This window comes from Rhinoraja longicauda, chromosome 5 (assembly GCF_053455715.1).
Source record: "Rhinoraja longicauda isolate Sanriku21f chromosome 5, sRhiLon1.1, whole genome shotgun sequence".
In the NCBI taxonomy this organism is placed as follows: domain Eukaryota; kingdom Metazoa; phylum Chordata; class Chondrichthyes; order Rajiformes; family Arhynchobatidae; genus Rhinoraja; species Rhinoraja longicauda.
In genome coordinates this window covers 46,272,922-46,292,714 of record NC_135957.1, presented here as the reverse complement: position 1 = coordinate 46,292,714, position 19,793 = coordinate 46,272,922, and the positions used below count along the sequence as shown (strand labels likewise).

The window sequence follows — 19,793 nt, the reverse complement described above, 5'->3', positions numbered from 1 at the left end:
CTCACCAGTGACTCAATGTCACTGTCAATACCAGGCCAATACACAAAACTTCTGGCAATTGACTTCATGCTTACTATGCCAGGATGTTCGGCATGAAGTTCATCTATAATCTTGTTTCTCAAAGACTGGTACAGCCACTCAGTAACCCCACTCAATGCATCCCTGCTCACATGATAATTCATGGCATCGATTATGGAAAGGCTTCAGTTCTGAGTTCAGAACTGAGTTCAATCCCTTATCAATTTCAGTCCAACTGTTCAATGTCTGTTCATAGACACTCTGCAGCACAGAGTCTTTCTCTGTTTCTGCTGCAATTTCTGTTGCAGTCACTGGAAAGTCTTCATCTACAACTTGCAGTGTGTAGATTGAGTTCTCACTTCCCACGTCAGAGTTCTCATGGGGCAACCAGGACAACGCATCTGCAATTGTGTTGCACTTGGAGCTTCTGTACTCAACCTTGTAGTCCTACTGGGACAGCAGAATTGCCTAGCACTGCATCCTTGATGCTGCCGTGGAAGGTATAGCTGACTTGGGACCAAGTATCACTAGTAGTGGCTTGTGATCAGTCAGTAGGGTGAATGGTCTGCCGAGAAGAAACTGGTGTAATTTCTTGATTCCGAACACGAGTGCTTCCTTTTCTATCTGTGCATAATTGCGCTCATTCGGTGATAGGGTGCGGGATGCAAAAACAATAGGCTTTTCCTGTTCGTCATCCATTACGTGGCAGATCACTGCACCTTCACCATAACTTGAAGCATCACAAGCAAGTTTCAACTCGCGTGTCGTGTCATGGTGAACAAGAAGTTTGTCACGTCAAGTTTTTCTTGCAGATGTCATATGCACATTGCTGTTCCTTTCCCCACATCCATTTCCCATCTTTTTGTAGCAGATGTTGTAGTGGCTTTAGCACGGTTGCTAAATTTGGAAGGAATCGTGCATAGAACTGCACCATCCAAAGGAATGATTGTAGCTCTGACACATTGTTGGGCTTTGGAGCATTCACTAATGCTTCAACCTTCGCCTTCACAGTGCGAAGCCCATTGGCGCCTACTTTGAGTCCAAGGTAGACCACCTCTGATTGCGCAAATGCACATTTACTTTGTTGCAGTTTGACGTTGCGGCAGTTCAGTCGTGTGAGAACTTGCTCGAGGATTTCCAGATGTACTTCCATGCCCTCTGTGATTATCAGTAGGACATCCTGGCTGCACACGCAGTGCGGAATGCCTTGCAACATTTTGTCCATGACAGACAGGAAGATTTTCGGGGAGGATTTCACGCCATAGGACAGCTTTGTATATGAATACAAGCCCTTATGTGTGTTGATAGTCAAGTACCGCTGACTTTCCTTGTCGACATTAAGTTGGGCGTCAGCGTGAGACAAATCAGTTTCGTGAAGACTCTTGCTCCGCTAAGTTTTGCGTACAGATCTTGAGAGGTTGGCAACGGATATTGTTCGTCGTCAACGGCTTAGTTGATTATGACTTTGTAGTTACCGCATAGTTGAACAGTTTTGTTGACCTTGGGTACAGCCACAATTGGCGTTGCCCAGTTGCTCTGGTCTGTCTTCACGAGTATTCCATTCCGCTCCAACCTGTCGAGTTCCGGTTGCTTTAACGCATATGGTACAGGTCTTGGTCCTCAATACACAGGTCTCACATTTTGCTTAAGTCAATAGACGATAGACAATAGGTGCAGGAGTAGGCCATTTGGCCCTTCGAGCCACCACCACCATTCAATGTGATCATGGCTGATCATTCTCAATCAGGACCCCGTTCCTGCCTTCTCCCCATACCCCCTGACTCTGCTATCCTTAAGAGCTCTATCTAGCTCTCTCTTGAATACATTTGGAGAATTGGCCTCCACTGCCTTTTGAGGCAGAGAATTCCACAGATTTACAACTCTCTGACTGAAAAGGTTTTTCCTCATCTCCGTTCTAAATGGCCTACCTGTGGGCCCTGGTTCTGGACTCCCCCAACATTAGAAACATGTTTCCTGCCTCTAACGTGTCCTACCCCTTAATAATCTTGTATGTTTCAATAATAATTACCCTTAATAATCTTATATGCTTCAGCCATGATCACATTGAATTGAAGGGACAAATGGCCTCCTCCTGCACCTATTGTCCATAAGATCCCCTCTCATCTAAATTCCAGTGTATACAAGTCTAGTCGCTCCAGTCTTTCAACATATGACAGTCCCGCCATTCCGGGAATTAACCTAGTAAACCAATGCTGCACGCCCTCAATAGGAATAATATCCTTCCTCAAATTTGGAGACCACAACTGCGCACAGTACCTCGGGTGCTGTCTCACTAGGGCCCTGTACAACTGCAGAAGGACCTCTTTGCTCCTATATTCAACTCCTCTTGTTATGAAGGCCAACATTCCATTGGCTTTCTTCACTGCCTGCTGTACCTGCATGCTTCCTTTCAGTGACTGATGCACTAGGACACCCAGATCTTGTTGTATGTCCCCTTTTCCTAACTTGACACCATAAAGATAATAATCTGCCTTCCTATTCTTACCACCAAAGTGGATAACCTCACACTTATCCACATTAAACTGCATCTGCCATGCATCCGCCCACTCACACAACCTGTTCATGTCACCCTGCAACCTCATAGCATCTTCCTCATAGTTCACAATGCCACCCAGCTTTGTATCATCTGAAAATTTAATGTTAATGTTACTTTTAATCCCTTCATCCAAGTCATTAATGTATATTGTAAATAGCTGCTGTCCCAGCACCGAGCCTTGCGGTACCCCACTAGTCACTGCCTGCCATTCTGAAAGGGACCCATTTATCCCCACTCTTTGCTTTCTGTCTGCCAACCAATTTTCTATCCATGTCAGTACCCTACCCCCAATACCATGTGCTCTAATTTTGCACACTAATCTCCTATGTGTGACCTTGTCGATGGCTTTCTGAAAGTCAAGGTACACTACATCCACCGGCTCTCCCCTGTCAATTTTCCTAATTACATCCTCAAAAAATTCCAGAAGATTAGTCAAGTATGATTTCCTCTCCGTAAATCCATGCTGACTCGGAACGATCCTGTGTGCAGAGTACCCCGTTATTCCCGTGTAACTGCCGGCAAATATTTCTGCATGTTTGCTTATGACGTTTTCAAGACGTGATTTGGACAAATCGACGCTGAAAATGTTCTTCCAGTCTAACTTTATTCTACTCAGCCAATCCTTTCCAAGGAGGGTTGGCTTATTTCTGTAGCTGGCTACTATGATGGGCAGTGTTACTGACTGACCATTATGCTTAGTTTTACAGTTCATTTGTCCACATGTCTCCAAAACTTCGCCAGAGTAGGTTCTCAGCTTGACCTTACTCGCAGACAATAGTGTCTGTGGGAACTTTGTTTCGTACAGGAATTTGCTCATGACCGAACAACCTGCTGCCATGTCAATACACATATCGATTAACTGTTCATTAATCATTAGTTTAGTTCAAAAGTCCTTGCCTTGGCTGGTTGTAGGCTTATCGATGTCGATTGCATAAATGGTGTACAACCCAAGTTCATTTCCATCTGGGTTCATCTCCAAGTTTCTCCTTTCTGGTGTCGCTTGTTTCCCGCAGGTTGTTTGTTTCTTGCTTTAAGCTTGGCCTGACATGCTGAGGCGACATGGCCTTTCTTTTGGCAGTTATAGCACTTGGCATTTGCGTCCTGGCTCTCTGTTCTGGGCGGCCCCTCTGTTGTCACTGGCGCAAGTGTGGGTGTCTCAAGCCAATGGTATTTGGCACTGAGTATGCCTGCTGCGATGGGAAAGGTGTTGCGTGCCGATAAAATGGCATCAGTGGGGGGTCTCATCTGTGACTGTGACTGCAACACAGAAACATATCGAGAATAAGTGAAAGGCAAATAAATAATAATAAAGAATGTCAAGTCCAATTCACAAAAAGCATTATAAAATTAAATACCTGGCGAGCCTGCTGCTGTGGTGGTCCCATCGTAGCCTGTCTGAGCTGTTGCTGTCCCACTTTTCCCATCTGCAGCAGATTGTGCAAAACACATGAAATAATTGCAAATATTTCATACATCAATATAAAAATTAAGGGCAAATATTGAAGTCAAATATCCTCAAAACCACACAAGATTCACTGAAGATATTTACCTGGAAGGAGAAGTCATGGGCCATCGTCAAGGCAGCCATGGTGTATGAAAACCACACCTGTGGAATTTTGAGAATCTGGGTTCTTAGAAATCCAAAGGAAAAGTGTCCACAGCCATCTCCTGTGTTTGCGGCTGTACCATGGCCTGCATGACATTTCGGAATTCTTCCACCTGTTGCATGAGCTGAAACATAAATGAGTAAGATACAGGCAATTATTTTTTTGTCAAAAAGAAAGATGGATGGATGAGAAGAGAATTCTTCGTTCGTGCTTACATCCTTGATCTGCTCCTGCAGACCTGCCTCTCTTTCCTCCGCTGTGGTGGAGCATGCACTGGAGCTGCCAGTGGTCTTGCTCCGTTTACTGTGCGGATGACTGGTGGATCCAGAGGGTCCCTCGAGGATCACATTCGTCCTCACTCGAGGTCCTGGAATGTGGTACACCCCTGTCAAACTGGAAGGAGATAAATGTGAATTTACAGACTTTCAAGACCATCAGGACATGGCAAGCAAGATGAAAATCTAATAATAAGTTTCACAATGACTATGTTATGATAATTACTGTATTCTGGCTTTGTCGGGCCTCCACACGCACAATGTGTGACCTCAGAAAGGAACACTTCTGCAGGATCCACTCCTGCCTCTGCGTGAGGCTCTTGCCACCAGACCCGGACTTATTCACCCTCTGGGACAGCTTCCCAAATCTTGTCCTCTGACTTAAAAAAAATAGTTGTTCATCTGTATAAATAAAAAGATAAATGTCAGTGTGGATCGCCTGCTTGCAAAAGAATGGAGACCACAGCTACCACACAATATGAAGTTGGTACTTACAGGTGCAATCAGGGAACTCCTTGGCCTTGGCTTCAAGGAGAGCTGTCTTCCCGGCCTTGTTGCGGTACTGTCGGTGGTTTTTATCGTACATCTGAAGGTGCGATTGGTACCACTCAACTAGCTCACTTTCTTGTTCGTCACTGAATATATATATATACCCTCTTGGAGTCCTCATCAGGGCTGGAGTGGTGGTGGGGACAAGGGCCATCTCCCAGTTCTCCTGGACCTCCTCCACCTGGGCCTCCTCCTCCTGGGTCACCTCAGTCTCCAACTGCCTGGTGGGTGAGTGTGGAGGTTGGACTGTGCCCTTGGGCTGTCCCTTCTCCTCGGTGCCATGTTTTAAAGCTGAAGTTGAAGTTTTTAAAGTTGAAGTAAAAGATGAGATGTGATCAGATCAGTCGCCAAATGCAGAATGACCAGTCCTCAAGGAGACGCCCAAAGTCCCGTGACCATGGGCATTCGCCAGGGAGGCGCCAGTGACGTAGTAGTAGGTATGGCCGTACCTTGCTGTCGGTATGGTCAGATTGCCACCCTCATCGTGGCTGGCTGTTGCAGCTGGACTTCTGTGGATGGGTTTTCCCGGTGCCTGTCGCAACTTGACTTCTCCTGATGCCGGTACCTGTCACCGGTTGATGTAGGTAGTCGCCAATGGAATTCATCCGTCGTCAGCTCCGGCGACAACCTACGTCACCTGGTGACAACCTGGCGACAACCTATGACAGCGCCCACGTCAGACGACAAGCTACGATCATTGGCGTCAAGCCAGCAGTCGCCGAATATTTTCATGCCTTGACAAACTTCTGCGATGACAAGAAAAACGCTACGACTTTTTGGAGACTACTCACAACCATGCCTGCGATACACCGGCGACCATGTGGCGACAGCCTAGTCGCCTGTAGTCGTCTTAAAAATCGCCGAACTGGGACAGGCCCTTTACTGCAAGTTAAAGTTCACCAGAACTGCAGTAAGAAAAACATGGTATCTGAAACCCATGTAAACAGGGAAGTCATTGTAAAATTAGCCAAAAATGAGGAGAAAATGCACTTTAGAGTGGGGCATTCAATTGTAACACAGATTATAAGAAATAAAGACTGCCCCACTATATTTGATTGCACAAAAATGTTACTTGCAATCATTAACTAGTTGGGTACAACAGGCATCAATGCTGAGGTCACACCTATTAATAATATATATTGATGACTGGATTGAAAGTTCCAAATATACTGTAGCCATATTTTCTCATGATACAAATATTGTATTCTGGTGGCAACCCCAGGGCACAGCGAACTATCAGCTCTAGGGGGCGGTGTCTTGGTGTGGGAGGCGCCAGCCACGGGGGCGGTACCGGTGTTGGTATTTAAGGCCGGGCAACGCCCGAGACTGGGGGAGTAGTAGGGAGCTGTACTGGAGAGAATAAACACATCTAGTGCACGCAACTCGTGTCCGATTAGTTTTTGGCTGGACTCCATCGCGTTCCTGCTACATTGGTGACCCCGACGCCCAGGAAGGATAATCCTGGAGGGGAGTTTTGAAAATAAAATGCATTCTGCCGCTGCTGCCCACAGGGCCGACGAGGCCGAACTCAACGCGGTATCGCTGAAGCTCCCTACATTTTGGAACTTGCAGCCGGGGGTTTGGTTTCGACAGGCTGAATCCCAATTTTACATCCGCGGCGTTACAACCGAGGAGACCCGCTATCACTATGTGGTAAGCGCCCTGGACCAGCAGACGGCCGGTCGGGTCGCTCCTTACCTGGATAATCCGCCTGCGGCGAATAAATACACAGGCCTCAAGACGCTGCTGCTCCAGATCTACGGGCCGAGCCGGATGCAGCGCGCCTGTCAGGTCCTTAACATGGGTGGGCTCGGCGACCGGATGCCCTCGGCCCTCATGAGTGAGATGCTCACGCTCATGGGCGACCACCAGCCCTGCCCGCTCTTTGAATTTACCTACCTGCAGCAGTTGCCGCGAGACATCCGCCAGCAACCCCGTAGCGACGGTGGATAATGTCTACGCCCAGGTACTGGCTGAGTTTCCGGACATTGTCACCCCCAAGTTCGGCTCGGCCAGCCTGAGGCACGGTGTCATGCACCATATATTGACATCGGGCCCACCGCTCCACGCCCGCGCCCGCAGGCTCGCTCCTGACAAGCTCCTCATAGCAAAGACGGAGTTTCAGAGTATGGAGGCCATGGGCATCATTCGACGCTCCAACAGCCCAAGGGCCTCCCCGCTGCACATGGTGCCGAAGGTGTCCGGCGGCTGGAGGCCTTAAGGGGACTACCGCCGCCTTAACGAGGCCACGACTGCCGACCGTTACCCTATCCCCCACATACAGGACTTTTCAGCCCATCTCGCTGGGGCTAGGTTCTTCTCCAAGATCGACCTAGTCCGGGGATATCACCAGATCCCCGTGCGACCGGAGGATGTCCCCAAGATGGCAATCGTCACCCCATTTGGGTTGTTCGAGTTTCTTCGGATGCCCTTCGGCCTCAAGATCGCCGCGCAGGCCTTTCAGCGCCTGATGGACACCGTGGTGCGTGGGCTCGACTTCCTGTTTGTCTACTTGGACGGCATCCTGGTGGCAAGTTGCTCGCGAGAGGAACACTGCGCCCACCTGCTTCTGCTATTCCAGCGCCTCAGTGACCATGGCCTCGTAATTAACCCTGGCAAGTGCCAATTCGGCCTTCGGGCCATCAACTTCCTGGGGCATCGGGTGGCACGGCTGGACTCCATCGCGTTCCTGCTACAGTATTGTAATTGATGAATGAAACTGTAAAGAGGATAGAAAGAGCCCACAAAGGGATTTCGATAGGTGTAAAGACTGGGCAAGAAGTTGGTAGATGGAGTGCAATGTGGGGGAAAAGAGGTTATCCACCTTGGATTGAAGAATAGAAAAGCAAGTTATTATTTGCAAGAAACTAGACTACAAAATATGGTAATACCGAGGGAAATAGATGTCCTGTAGGAAAATAACTGCAGATGCTGGTACAAATCGAAGGTATCACAAACTGCTGGAGTAACTCAGCAGGTCAGGCAGCATCTTGGAGGGAGGAAATGGGTGACGTTTCGGGTCGAGACCCTTCTTCAGACTGAAGTTAGAGCATGCAGATGGATAATGGATAATTGAGTGCAGGGGTATGGAGAAAATAAGTAGGGGAATTTTGATGCATACAGTTTTAGTCTCGGTATATACGGATGTGCTTGCATTGAAGGCACACAGAAATATTGATTCCTGGGACGAAGGGGTTGATGTGTGTAGAATGTTTTACAATTGGGGCAGTACTTGTTAGAGTTGAGAAGAAGGAAATGTATTAGTCAATCATATAATGCCGAGGGATGTTTCCCCTTTACTTCGGGGTGTCTAGAATAGAGGGGGTTGTTTCAGAGTTGGGGAGAAATTCGTGTGAGATAGAAATTAGGAGGAATTTCTCCTTTCAGAAGGTTGTGAATTTTTGGAATTCTACAACCCAGAGGGCTGTTGGGGCAGAGTCATTGAATATATTTGAGGCAGAGAACAACGGACATTTAAGTAATGAAATACGAGTCCAGGGCTTTGCAGGTAACATATTAGTAAATGGGGTATAATTCTTTTCTGGAAATTGCTGTTTCGGTACCCATCTAGTGGGAATTAAGGCATTAAAGGGCTTGGTGTTGCACATCCTGCAGTTGGATGGGAATGTGCCATGGGTAGAGCAGGTATTTGTGAAGATTCATTCCTTTCACCGCTATTGCACTGGGGCTGCAGTGTGCACTCATAAGTGACTTCCCTGTGAGCCCGTTTAAACTCGCAGCCCCTGTTGCCTGGGATGACATTATCTCAATTCACACACCATCCTAACTTGGAAATGTGTAACTTATTTTATCATCATTGGTCAAAATCTTTAAACTCCATCCCCACCTTTAGGACTGTCGGCTCACATGAACTCGGGTACACTTCAAGGGCTTTGCTTGTGACTGAATAAACAAATGTACACATTTTCTTATTAATTTTGCTAATTGTTTTATTTTAGCCCGTAGAAAGCAGAAGTTGTCTGTGGATCCAAGGAACAACAACTGGAAGAATGATGAATCCAGATTTGGGTTGAAGCTGATGGAAAAAATGGGGTGGTCTAAAGGAAAGGTGATTATTATATATTAAAAGAAGGGTGACATGTGTAAATTATATGTGAGCAATTGTCTACATATAATTAGCACAGGTTTAAAAGTCATATTTTTCTCATAGTGGCCAGGAATACATCTCCATCTAAACTCCACTGTTATTGCCATTATATCTTAATCTAATTTTACTATTTACCTTGGAGCTCATTAACCTTACTTAAAGCACTTTGTTAATTTACACCACTCAATCCTGGGCCATCCTACAATGGTACAGAGCAAGATTCAGCGTGCAGTTGTCTCCTGATTGTGTACAGTTGCCGGACAATGTAGATTCTGCTTTTTTTGGGGGGGGAGAGTGATGAGGGGACGAAATGTGGGCAGGATTTATGGAAAGAAAACAACAATGTTTCAAGTTGATGCTTTGGGAAGATGTTTACTTAACTAAACTATGTATCCTATGCAGGGTACGCAGCACACTGCCAAGTATTGCACCCATTTATAACCCCATTTATCTACATTAGATCTATGGCCTTCCATGCCATGACAATGCAAAAGCTTGTCTAGATGCTGCTTAATTGTTGCCAGATTTTGATTTCCTATGTTCTATCTGCCTCCACCACCGCTTCAAGAACTGCATTACAGATTCGAACGACACAGTGTGAAAAAATACCCCCTTGAATTCCCTTTAAACTTCCAACCTCTCACCTTAAACTTAGACCCTCTTGTCGTAGACACCCTCACATGGCAAATAAAATCCTTGATATTAACTGTAGCTATCCTCATAATTTTGGTGCCTCGATTTGATCATAGCGAGAGGAATTGAGTATTGTAGCAAGGAGGTCCTACTGCAGTTGAAGAGTGCCCTGGTGAGACCGCACCTGGAGTATCGTGTGCAGTTTTGGAGTGCCAGAGACCGCGTTTGATCCTGTCCTAAATATTATTCATACTTGTATAACAATTAATATCACAAATATTGCTTGTGTTTCTAAGGTAACCAATGCAGACAATTAAAGTTAGATGTGGGCTATTGATAAATTTGTTCAAAAATGGATTTTGTTTTTCTTTTCTAGGGACTTGGAGCTAATGAACAGGGGGCAACTGAAAACATTAAAGTCAAAGTCAAGAACAACACAGTGGGTCTAGGAGCAACCAAGAATCATGAAGTGAGCTTTGTGATATTACACGTATTGAGTCCAACCTTTGAATACATAATGTTCTGGTTGTCATTAATGTAGGATTAGGTGATATTTAAGTGTATACATTCATGGATTTGTTCATTTGTGTGCAATTTTGCTTCTAAACTGAAATGTAATAGATAAATTACTACCCTTGTTTTATCAACTGATTCTGTTAACAGATACTGTAACACCACATTTCACTTTTGATTACTAACCTAGAGTGCAACTAGTTTCAAGTGTTTCACTTAAGAACTTAGATTTTAATGTGATTGCTGTCACTTGCATCAATCTTTACGTGATCGGTTATTTTGACTAGTGTCATATTAATGATAACAAGGTTTACACACAGCATTAAGAAAGCAAATTGAAAACTCATGGAATTTTGAATTGATATTAACATATAAATCGAACTAAAATATTGTCATCAAGAGGAGATGCATTTGATCAACGAGCATTGACCATTGTTATGCATCTAAATTAATATCGTTGACGCAATAATATTTTATTTTATTAATATCTTCCAGAGAGAAAAACTAAAAATAAATCTTAACATTATGTTTAGATTTAGGTTTGTTATTGTCACACATATCCAGGTAAAGTGAAAAGCTTTGTTTTGCATGCTTCAGTTTCAGATTAGTTTATTGTCACGTGTACCAAGGTACAGTGATAAGCTTTTGTTGCGTGCAAACCAGTCATCAGAAAGACAAAACATGATTACAATCGAGACATTTACAGTATATAGATACATGATAAGGAAATAATGTTTAGTGCAAGGTAAAGCCAGCAAAGTCCGATCAAGGGTAGTCCATGGATCACCAATGAGGTAGTTAGTAGTTCAGCACTGCTCTCTGGTTGTGGTAGGATGATTCCGTTGCCTGATAACAGCTGGGAAGAAACTGTCCCTGAATCTGGAAGTGTGCATTTTCACACTTCAATAACTTTTGCCAGAGGGGAGAAGAGGGAATGGCCAGGGTGCAACTCGTCCTTGATTATGCTGCTGGCCTTGCCGAGGCATCGTGAGGTATAAATGGAGTAAATAGAAGGGAGGTTGGTTTCTTTGATGGTCCACAATTTGCTGCAATTTCGAGCGGTCTTTGATGGAGCTATTCCCAAACATCCAGATAAAATGCTTTCCATGGTACATCTGCAGAAGTTGGTGAGAGTTGTAGGGGACATGCCAAACTCCCTAAGCCTTCTAAGAAAGTAGTGCTTTCAAATCAGATAATTTTATACATATAGTCGAGCCAAACTCGAGTACAATAGGTGGAGCAAAGGGAAAGATACAGAGTGCTAAATATAGTTATTCGCATTGTAGCGTAACAGTTTCAGAGACAAAGTCCAATGCCCACGATGAGTAGGTTGGAAATTCGGACTGCACCCTAGCTTCTGGAAGGACCATTTAGAAGACTGATAACAAAATGGAAGAAGCTGCTTCTGAGTCTACCAGCGTGTACTTTCAAGCCTCTGTATTTTCTACCTGACGAGAGCGGGGAGAAGAAAGAATGACCAGTGTCAGAAAGGTCCTTGATTATGTTTTCACTTTTTCGAGGCATTGTGAAGTATAGATGGAGTCAATGATGGGGAGTCTGGGCTGTATGATGGACAAGGCTACATCTACCACTCTGCAATTTCTTGCGGTCTTAGGAAGAATTGTGAGAATGAGACTGACCCCCCCCCCCCCCCCTCCACCACCTTAATCTTTGCACATCCCCAAAGCCTTACCACTTGTCACTTTGTTTTCATGTTTCATGTATTTTGTGTTTTTTATGACTGTTGGCAAATTAAATTAATTTCCCTCCTGGGATAAATAAAGTTCTATCATATTGTATCGTAAATGTTCTGAGGTGCAGTGAGAATATTATGAACACCAAATAGTTATGATCTGGAATACAGCAATGCATTGTAAGTGCAGAATCATTTGAGGCTTTTGTATGAAGTTGTGTAAATAACGACAAGTGGTTAAACTTCATTATGTGCTTTATTGACCACGAGGCTGTGGAACCAAGACCAAGCCTGTGCATTCCATTTGAACACTCCCCAGAGTTTGGCTGAGCCTCCCTAGCACGCATGCGCTAGATAAGACATTCCAGTAATAGTCCGAGGGAACACCCGATATGGATCAGGAATATAGTGACTGATCATCATCCCTCTTCTTAAGCTAGTGCCCCATGAAATAAAAACAAGCAGCATATACTAAACTATGGCAAAGCTTATACAAAATAAATAAAATGGCAAAATGAATAAAATGGCAAACTATACAATAACCGCAGCAAAGTAAAGCAAAACAACAACAATCAATGACTGCCATGAAGAAAACAATCAGTCTTTGTATTTAGGATTGGGTTTACAGACACATCCTGCGCATGTCCCGTAAAATCCTTCCGCGGCATCCTTCACAGGTGATTTCCTGGATAGCCTCCCCGCTGTATCCTTCACTGGTGACTTGACCACAGGCACCTGAACCCGAGGCTGCTCGGAATCCATTGTTAGTTGTCCATCACCCATGAGAACATCCTCGTCCTCTGACTGCATTCTGGGACAATGTAAGATCTGGGCTCTTGGCATGCCTCCTTTATTATGGCCATACGATTGTAGCCGTACGGGATCTGTAACCGGACAACCTGTCCTACCAACGGCTAGAGTGGTCGACTGTATTGATCATAGCACGCCTTCTGTGCCAACCATTTATTAAGAAGTTGAGCCTGCACCTCTTGAGGCTTACACGTGTGTGGTTCCAGCAGTTTCTTTGATACTGGAAGGGTAGTGCGCGTTTGTCTCGACATCAGTCTCTGCGCTGGAGATCCAAATGTTGCGTCACTTGGCACATTTCAGAGATTAAGAAGATCAAGAAAGACATCCGACCCGTCCCTGTAAGATTTCTCCATGACTGTCCCACTGTTGAGTGAAGTCTTTGAATCGCTGGCTAGTAAACTGCCTAGCATTGTCTGACAAGAATATGTGGTGCTCCATGGACCGAAAAGTGTCTCTTTAGCTTTGTGATAACTGCTGTTGAAGTAGTGGTACTGTTGACTGTGCCACTCAAAGATATTAGTTGCCACCATGGACCAGGGCAACTCCGGAACTGGATGCAGCAGAAGCGGTTTCTTCTGTTGGTGTGGTTTAGTACTATTACACACCGCACATGACTGTACCTCCTGAATGACAAATTCCATCATTGCAGGCCAGAAGATCACGTCCCTTGTTCGTCTTACAGTGGCTTCTGTCCCGGGATGCCCCCTGTGCATAATGCCGACATACTCTTTCCGTAGTGAGATCGGGATAATCGCCTTGTGGCCCTTCATTACGACCCCATCTTCAATGGTCAATTCATCCCTGAAAGGGTAATAAAGCTGAATAGCATGCAGGAGCATGCGTTGTTTGCTGGGCCATCCATGTTTAATGATGATGATAAGCGTGTAAAGTCACGTCCTCTGCCATATGCATCCTCAATTCCTCCAGGTGAGACGAAGAAATGTGATTGACCACCATAACATCGAAGTTGTCCTTCTCTTCTGCAAGCTGGGCTGTACATTTGCTGGGAGCCCGAGACAAAGTGTCTGCCAAATACATGAATTTTCCGCATTTGTAAGCCAGCGTGATGCTGTACTTCTGAAGTCGCAGCATCATCGGTTGAAGTCTTGCCAGAGCCGCATGAATGGGCTTGTTCAGAATGATGACCAATGGCTGGTGGTCCGTTTCTATGGTCACCGGCTTGCCATAGATGTAGTCGTTGAACTTGGCACCCGCAAAATCCACTGCCAATAAATCTTTCTCAATTTGAGCATACCCAGTCTCAGTGTCCGTCATAGTCCGTGAAGCATACGCAACAGGCCTTCCGTCCTGCAGACATGATGCACCAAGGCCATGCTGTGAGGCATCACAGGTGAGTGTGACTGCCTTATTGACATCATAGTAAGATAAGATAGGACAGGTGGGCAAGACATATGCTGTTTCAGTGTGTCAAAGACACGTTGCTCATGCCACGTCCAGGCAGTATCTTTATGGATGAGCTGTCGTAGGGGAACCGATAGCTGGCTGAAATTGGGAATAAATTTACCAAGGTAGTTGACCATTCCCAGAGACATTTGCAAAGCAAGGACATCTGCCGACGCCGTCATTTTACCGATAGCCGCCGTTTTGGAAGGGTCAGCATTAAGGCCCTCGCTCGTAAAGATGTGCCCGACATAACTAACCTGATTCACTCGGAACTTGCATTCGAGAGGATTAAGCTTCAAATGCACCTCTGGCACGTTCAAGTACCAGCCTCAAATTTGCATTGTGTTCCGCGGTGTTTCTACCCGCAATAATGATATCGTCAACAATGACCACACGGGGGTACCCATTGAAAATCTGTTCGATGGTACGTTGGAACACCTCACTGGCAGAGTTGAGCCCGAACGGCATCCGTAAAAATCTAGCGGCCAAAAGGAGTGCTGAAAGTGGTTAGCGAAATCTGCCAGAAAGAGCTCTTGGCATCCAACACAGAAAATATTGTTGCGTTTGCCATGTGTGTAACCACGTCTTCCAACGTGCGCAAGGGGTGGTGTGGCCTTTTCAGCGCAGCATTCAGGTCCCTTGGATTGATGCATATATGGATTTCTTGGTTATTCTTTTTGTTGGCCGCAACCACAGAGGACACCCAATCGGTCGTCTCCGTCACCGACGTGATGACACTCAATGCCTGCATTCTACCCAGTTCGGCTTTGACCCGGTCCCACATGGTCACAGGAATTGAATAGGTCACTGGCAGCTTTCCAAGCTCGTCGGTAAAGAGATTGCTAAACTCTGTTAGAATTTGGTGTGGAGTCTCATCTTGAACCGGGGTCAGCTGGTGTGCATCCTTGATGAACAAGACCAGCCCCATTTCCTGGCATACACCAAGTCCTAACAGCGGCACAGCACCTTCCTGAACAACATAAAATGGAAGTGTGTATAACTGTCCCTCCAGGTGGCACTGCAACTGCACCATTCCAACCGGTTTGATTTTGGTGCCGCCACACGCAACTAGGGTGGTGGCTTTACTGCATGATTTTAATTATTCACCATCCCGCAGACGCATAAAGGACTTATTCGACATCACATTGCATTTAGCACCAGTGTTTACCTTTACTTCTATCGAAACACCATTAACTTGCATGGTGACCATAGCTTTGTTGTTTCTTGCCCTCTGTCCCCTGCACCAGTTCCTCAGCCACACATTCAGGTCGTGTATCTCCCTGTTCCTGCTCTCGCCAGCAAGAGGAACTGGAAGCAAACCGGAGATAACCACCCTGGAGGTCCTACTTTTCAGCATTTTTCCGAGCTCTCTAAAGTCACGCTGCAGAATATTCATCCCCTTCTTTCTGACATTGTTTGTGCCGACATGCACTACCACTTCCGGCTATTCACCTTCGCCCTTGAGGATTTTCTGCACTCTGTCTGACATCCTGGATCCTGGCACCAGTGAGGCAGCACACCATCCTTGAATCCCGCCTGTTGCCGCAGAAACCCCTGTCCGTACCTCTCACGATGGAGTCCCCGACTACCATTGCGTTGCCTGACGTCGGCCTCTTTGGTTTTGTCTCATCAGCCAAACAGTTGTAGGTTTGACAGAAAAAATATTGTAGGATTGCAGAATTATTGAAATTTCCAGCACATAAAAGGGCCCATTCAGCTTATTGTGCTCTTGTTACCCAGAAGTAAACTTTAATTAATTCAGATTCTCAGCCCATGGCCCATGGCCTTGTTTGTTATGGCTCAATGCACTTGTTAATGTGGTGAAAATGTTTGCCTCCATCACCCTTTCAGGCAGTGGGTTCTAGACTCCTACTACTCAATGTTCATCGATTATTGTCCTGTCTGCTAGTGTCAATAGGTCAAACAGACTCACAGTTCTAAAAAAAACAGTGGAGTAGCACTGATTAGTTTGTTCTATAACAGATCAGCACAGATTCTGTAGGCCAAATTATCTTTTTTTTGTGCTGTAATGATTCTTTGATACTATGAATGGTGAGGATTTTGTTTTTAGGTTCAGGTATTGATAAAATTGATGAAATGATATTTATCATCGCTTCCCGTTTTGTATATTGATTAAACTGCTTTCTGCTGTTTATGTGCATTTAACTAATATATTAAACTTTTTTTTAACTGGTGACCTTTTACATTTGGTTAGGACAACTGGATTGCGCACCAAGATGAGTTTAATCAGCTCTTATCTAAACTGAATGACTGCCACGGACAGAATGGTAAGTGCAGAGTGATAGTGCAATGTTTACTTTCTGTTTAATCCCTTAAATCATTGGGTAATATCATTGGAATGGAATGGAATACTTTATTGTCACATGTGACTACACACAGTGAAATTCTTTGCTTGCATACCCAATGTATACAAATAGCAGCCACCTACGGTGTTCACAAAGTTACAAAGCACGCCGGCTCCTCCTTTTTGTTCTCTCCCCCCCCTCCCCCAAAACGGATCCCCCACACCGGGTCCCCATTGTTCTTTGTTCTCCTACCCTCCCCAATTGTCCATTGTTCTTTGGGAAGCCTTTGGGCCGCGTGGCCTGTCGGGAAGCCATCTGGCCACGTGGCGCTGAAGTGAAGTACTATTCTTTATTCATGAGTAATACTTGCTAATATTTGCATATTTGGTTATACTCAGAAACATTTGATTGGAACTATTGATGAAATTGCATAGGTTGTATTCTGCCTTTGTTACTGTTGAAAGTGAAAAGATTTTTGTATGCTACATTGGACTTTGAAAATCCAACATGTACTCAATAAATGTGTGCATATTCTCAAATTCTCTTGCATAGATAGACACAAAATGCTGGAGTAACTCAGCGGATCAGGCAGCATCTCTCCAGGAAAAGGATAGGATAAGGATATCTTTTTCTCCAGAGATACTGCCTGACCCGCTGAGTTATTCCAGGACTTTGTGTCTATCTTTGGTATAAACCAGCATCCGCAGTTCTTTGTGTCTACAATTCTCTCACATATCTGTCTGTGACTCGTGCCATTTCAATAGTCAATAGTCAATAGTCGTTTATTTGTTACATACACATAAATGTGTAGTAAAATGAAACATTACCCGCAGTTGAACAATAAGACCAATAAGATTAATCAATAAAAATGCAATAACACATACAATCACAACTAACACCAAACAAAAAGAAACATCCATCACAGTGAGTCTCCTCCAGTCCCTTCTCACTGTGATGGAAGGCCAGAATGTCTTTTTCTCTTCCCTGCCATCTTGTCCCGCGGTCAGGCTGTTGGAGTTGCCACGTCGGGGCAGTCGAGGCTCCCGATATTGAAGCCCCCGCTGGGCGGTGAAAGGTCCGTGGCGGGCCGACCCAAGCCCCGCGATTTGGGGCGGGCGAACACGTTGCCTCTGCCGCTGCCGGAGCTCCCGATGTCGGCCCCCAACCAGGGGCCTGTGGGCTTCCGACGTCCACACGGCCCGCGCCGGAGCCTCCGGAGACGAGTCGCAGCCGTTCCCGCAGCATTCACAGGCAGCCAGCGCCGCAGGTGGTGAGTCCGGGCCGTGGGCTCTGCGAACCAGAGCCCCAGGTGGTCCCAGGTGAATGGCCGGTGGTAGGCCGCAGCAGGAACGGAGACACGACACAGAACAAAGGTCGCGTCTCCGTTCTGGAGAGAGAATTTTACAGTTCCCGTTCCCTCCCACCCCCCCCCCCCCCCCCAAAACATAACATACAACACTACTTCATATTAAAACTACAATTCAGACAAAAACAACAAAAAACACAAAAGACAGACGGACTGCAGGCAAGCCGCAGCTGCGACGGCAGCGCTGGCTCCTCCTCAGTGCTAATCCTAATTATTCTGGCTCCTTTGATCTTCCCTTTCCAAAGCTACGTTGTACAATGTACTTCAGTTTCTATTCGCCTGCAAAAATGAATAATTTCATTGACTTCCTACTCTTTATGGTTGTTTTGTTTGATGCTGTGTGAGACTCTGATTTCACGCCAAATGAACGTTATATTTGAAACAAAGTGGTTTGTCCAATTTAATTCATCTGCCATAAAGAATAATTCATGATGGTTGACGATTAGGGCCACCACTACCTTTGATGCGCTGGATACAAGAAATTGTAGTAAATGCTGGTCTTGCCAATCAAGCCATATTCCTGTGAATGAATAGAAAAAGAATTAACAACATAGTTTGTTGATCAGTTAATAATAACACCTGCAAGTGTGTGTAGTTAATTACAGAATTTGTGCTAATGAATTCCGATAACTCACCTACAATATTCTGATAAAATTATAATTCAGTTTACTTTATAAATGATATTGCTACTTTGTTATATTGTATTTAAATGTTTACTTCCATGGAATATATATTTAGTCAGGTATCTTGTCTTTTCTGCTTCAACTGTTCTGCAATTGTGTACAATTTCACCTTGAATTATATCTGTAATGGTACATCAGATAGTTAATGAATACAGTTTTACAGAAAAGCAGTTGATTTGTAATCTTGCAGAGAAATCATCTTTTATGATGAAATTGTTGGAATTTGTTGTGATATATGTTATAATTCTCGTGTCCTTGTATTCAGCATTGATACAGTCCTTCTACCTTCCATTCGTATTCTTTTATTGGAGGACAAATACTCTGGACACTATTTTTCAACCAGGATATCTTTTCTGCTTCAGCATAGTACAATTTCGGAAGGCCATTTCATGGTGATGTGAAATAATTTAATGTTCACACAATGGGCGGCACTGTGGCACACTTACAATGCCAGAGACCCGGGTTCAATCCTGACTGCTGGTGCTCTCTGTATGGAGTTTGTACATTCTCCAGTGACTGTGTGGGTATTCTCCGGATTCCTCCCACATTTCAAAGACATGCATGTTTGTAGGTTAATTGGCTTCTGTAAATTGTTCCTAGTTTGTAGAATAGAGTTAGCATGTGGGGTGATTGTTGGTTGGTACGGATAGGCTGGGCCAAAGGGCCTGTTACCACGTGGTATCTCTAAAACTAAAATTGGTGAAAAGAAAGCACAAAGCTTTGATTACTTTTTCTTCAGATAAATGTATGTGGTTGTGACAACCATGTTGGAATATGGTATTTGTCACTAGAGGGTACTGTTGTCTAAATTTTAATGCTTTCAACGATTAAAAGTTTGAGTAAGGAGAATGCAGGATTGTGAGAGAAACGTTGGTGCATACAGTCCTTGTATTGAAACTTTACTTCTGGGTGCAATTGGATGCCATTTGTACACTCTTTGTTGCTGTATTTCATCCTGCTGTGCAAACTTGAATTAGATATATTTTTAGCGTGTTTTAATTTGGATTTCTTTGCCTTCATTAAGGTACTTTGCCTTCATTAAGGTACTTACCAAAAATATTATTCTCCAAAAATGAGTTTTGTTTCCTCACTGCCTGCTCTCCTAAAGGTTAATATATCGCAATGCTACCGTGGTAATTTTAATACATCTTGCTTCTGGAGAAAAAATTGTATATGATGAAAGTTGAACAAATTGTACACATTCTTCAAATAAAATGATGCAAAAAACTATTATTCCACATTAAGGAGAACTTTAATTCCTCTAAATGGTC

At 44.7% G+C, this 19,793-nt stretch overlaps 1 protein-coding gene across 1 annotated transcript in view; it reads left to right on the top strand.

Moving 5' to 3' along the window:
- Positions 1-19,793, top strand: part of pinx1 (PIN2 (TERF1) interacting telomerase inhibitor 1) — a 61,316-nt gene that overhangs the window by 2,425 nt on the left and 39,098 nt on the right. The window contains exons 2-4 of the mRNA XM_078399442.1: positions 8,966-9,075; positions 10,124-10,216; positions 16,383-16,455. Coding sequence (XP_078255568.1) covers positions 8,966-9,075; positions 10,124-10,216; positions 16,383-16,455 — 276 coding nt within the window. The remainder of the gene's footprint in view (positions 1-8,965; positions 9,076-10,123; positions 10,217-16,382; positions 16,456-19,793) is intronic.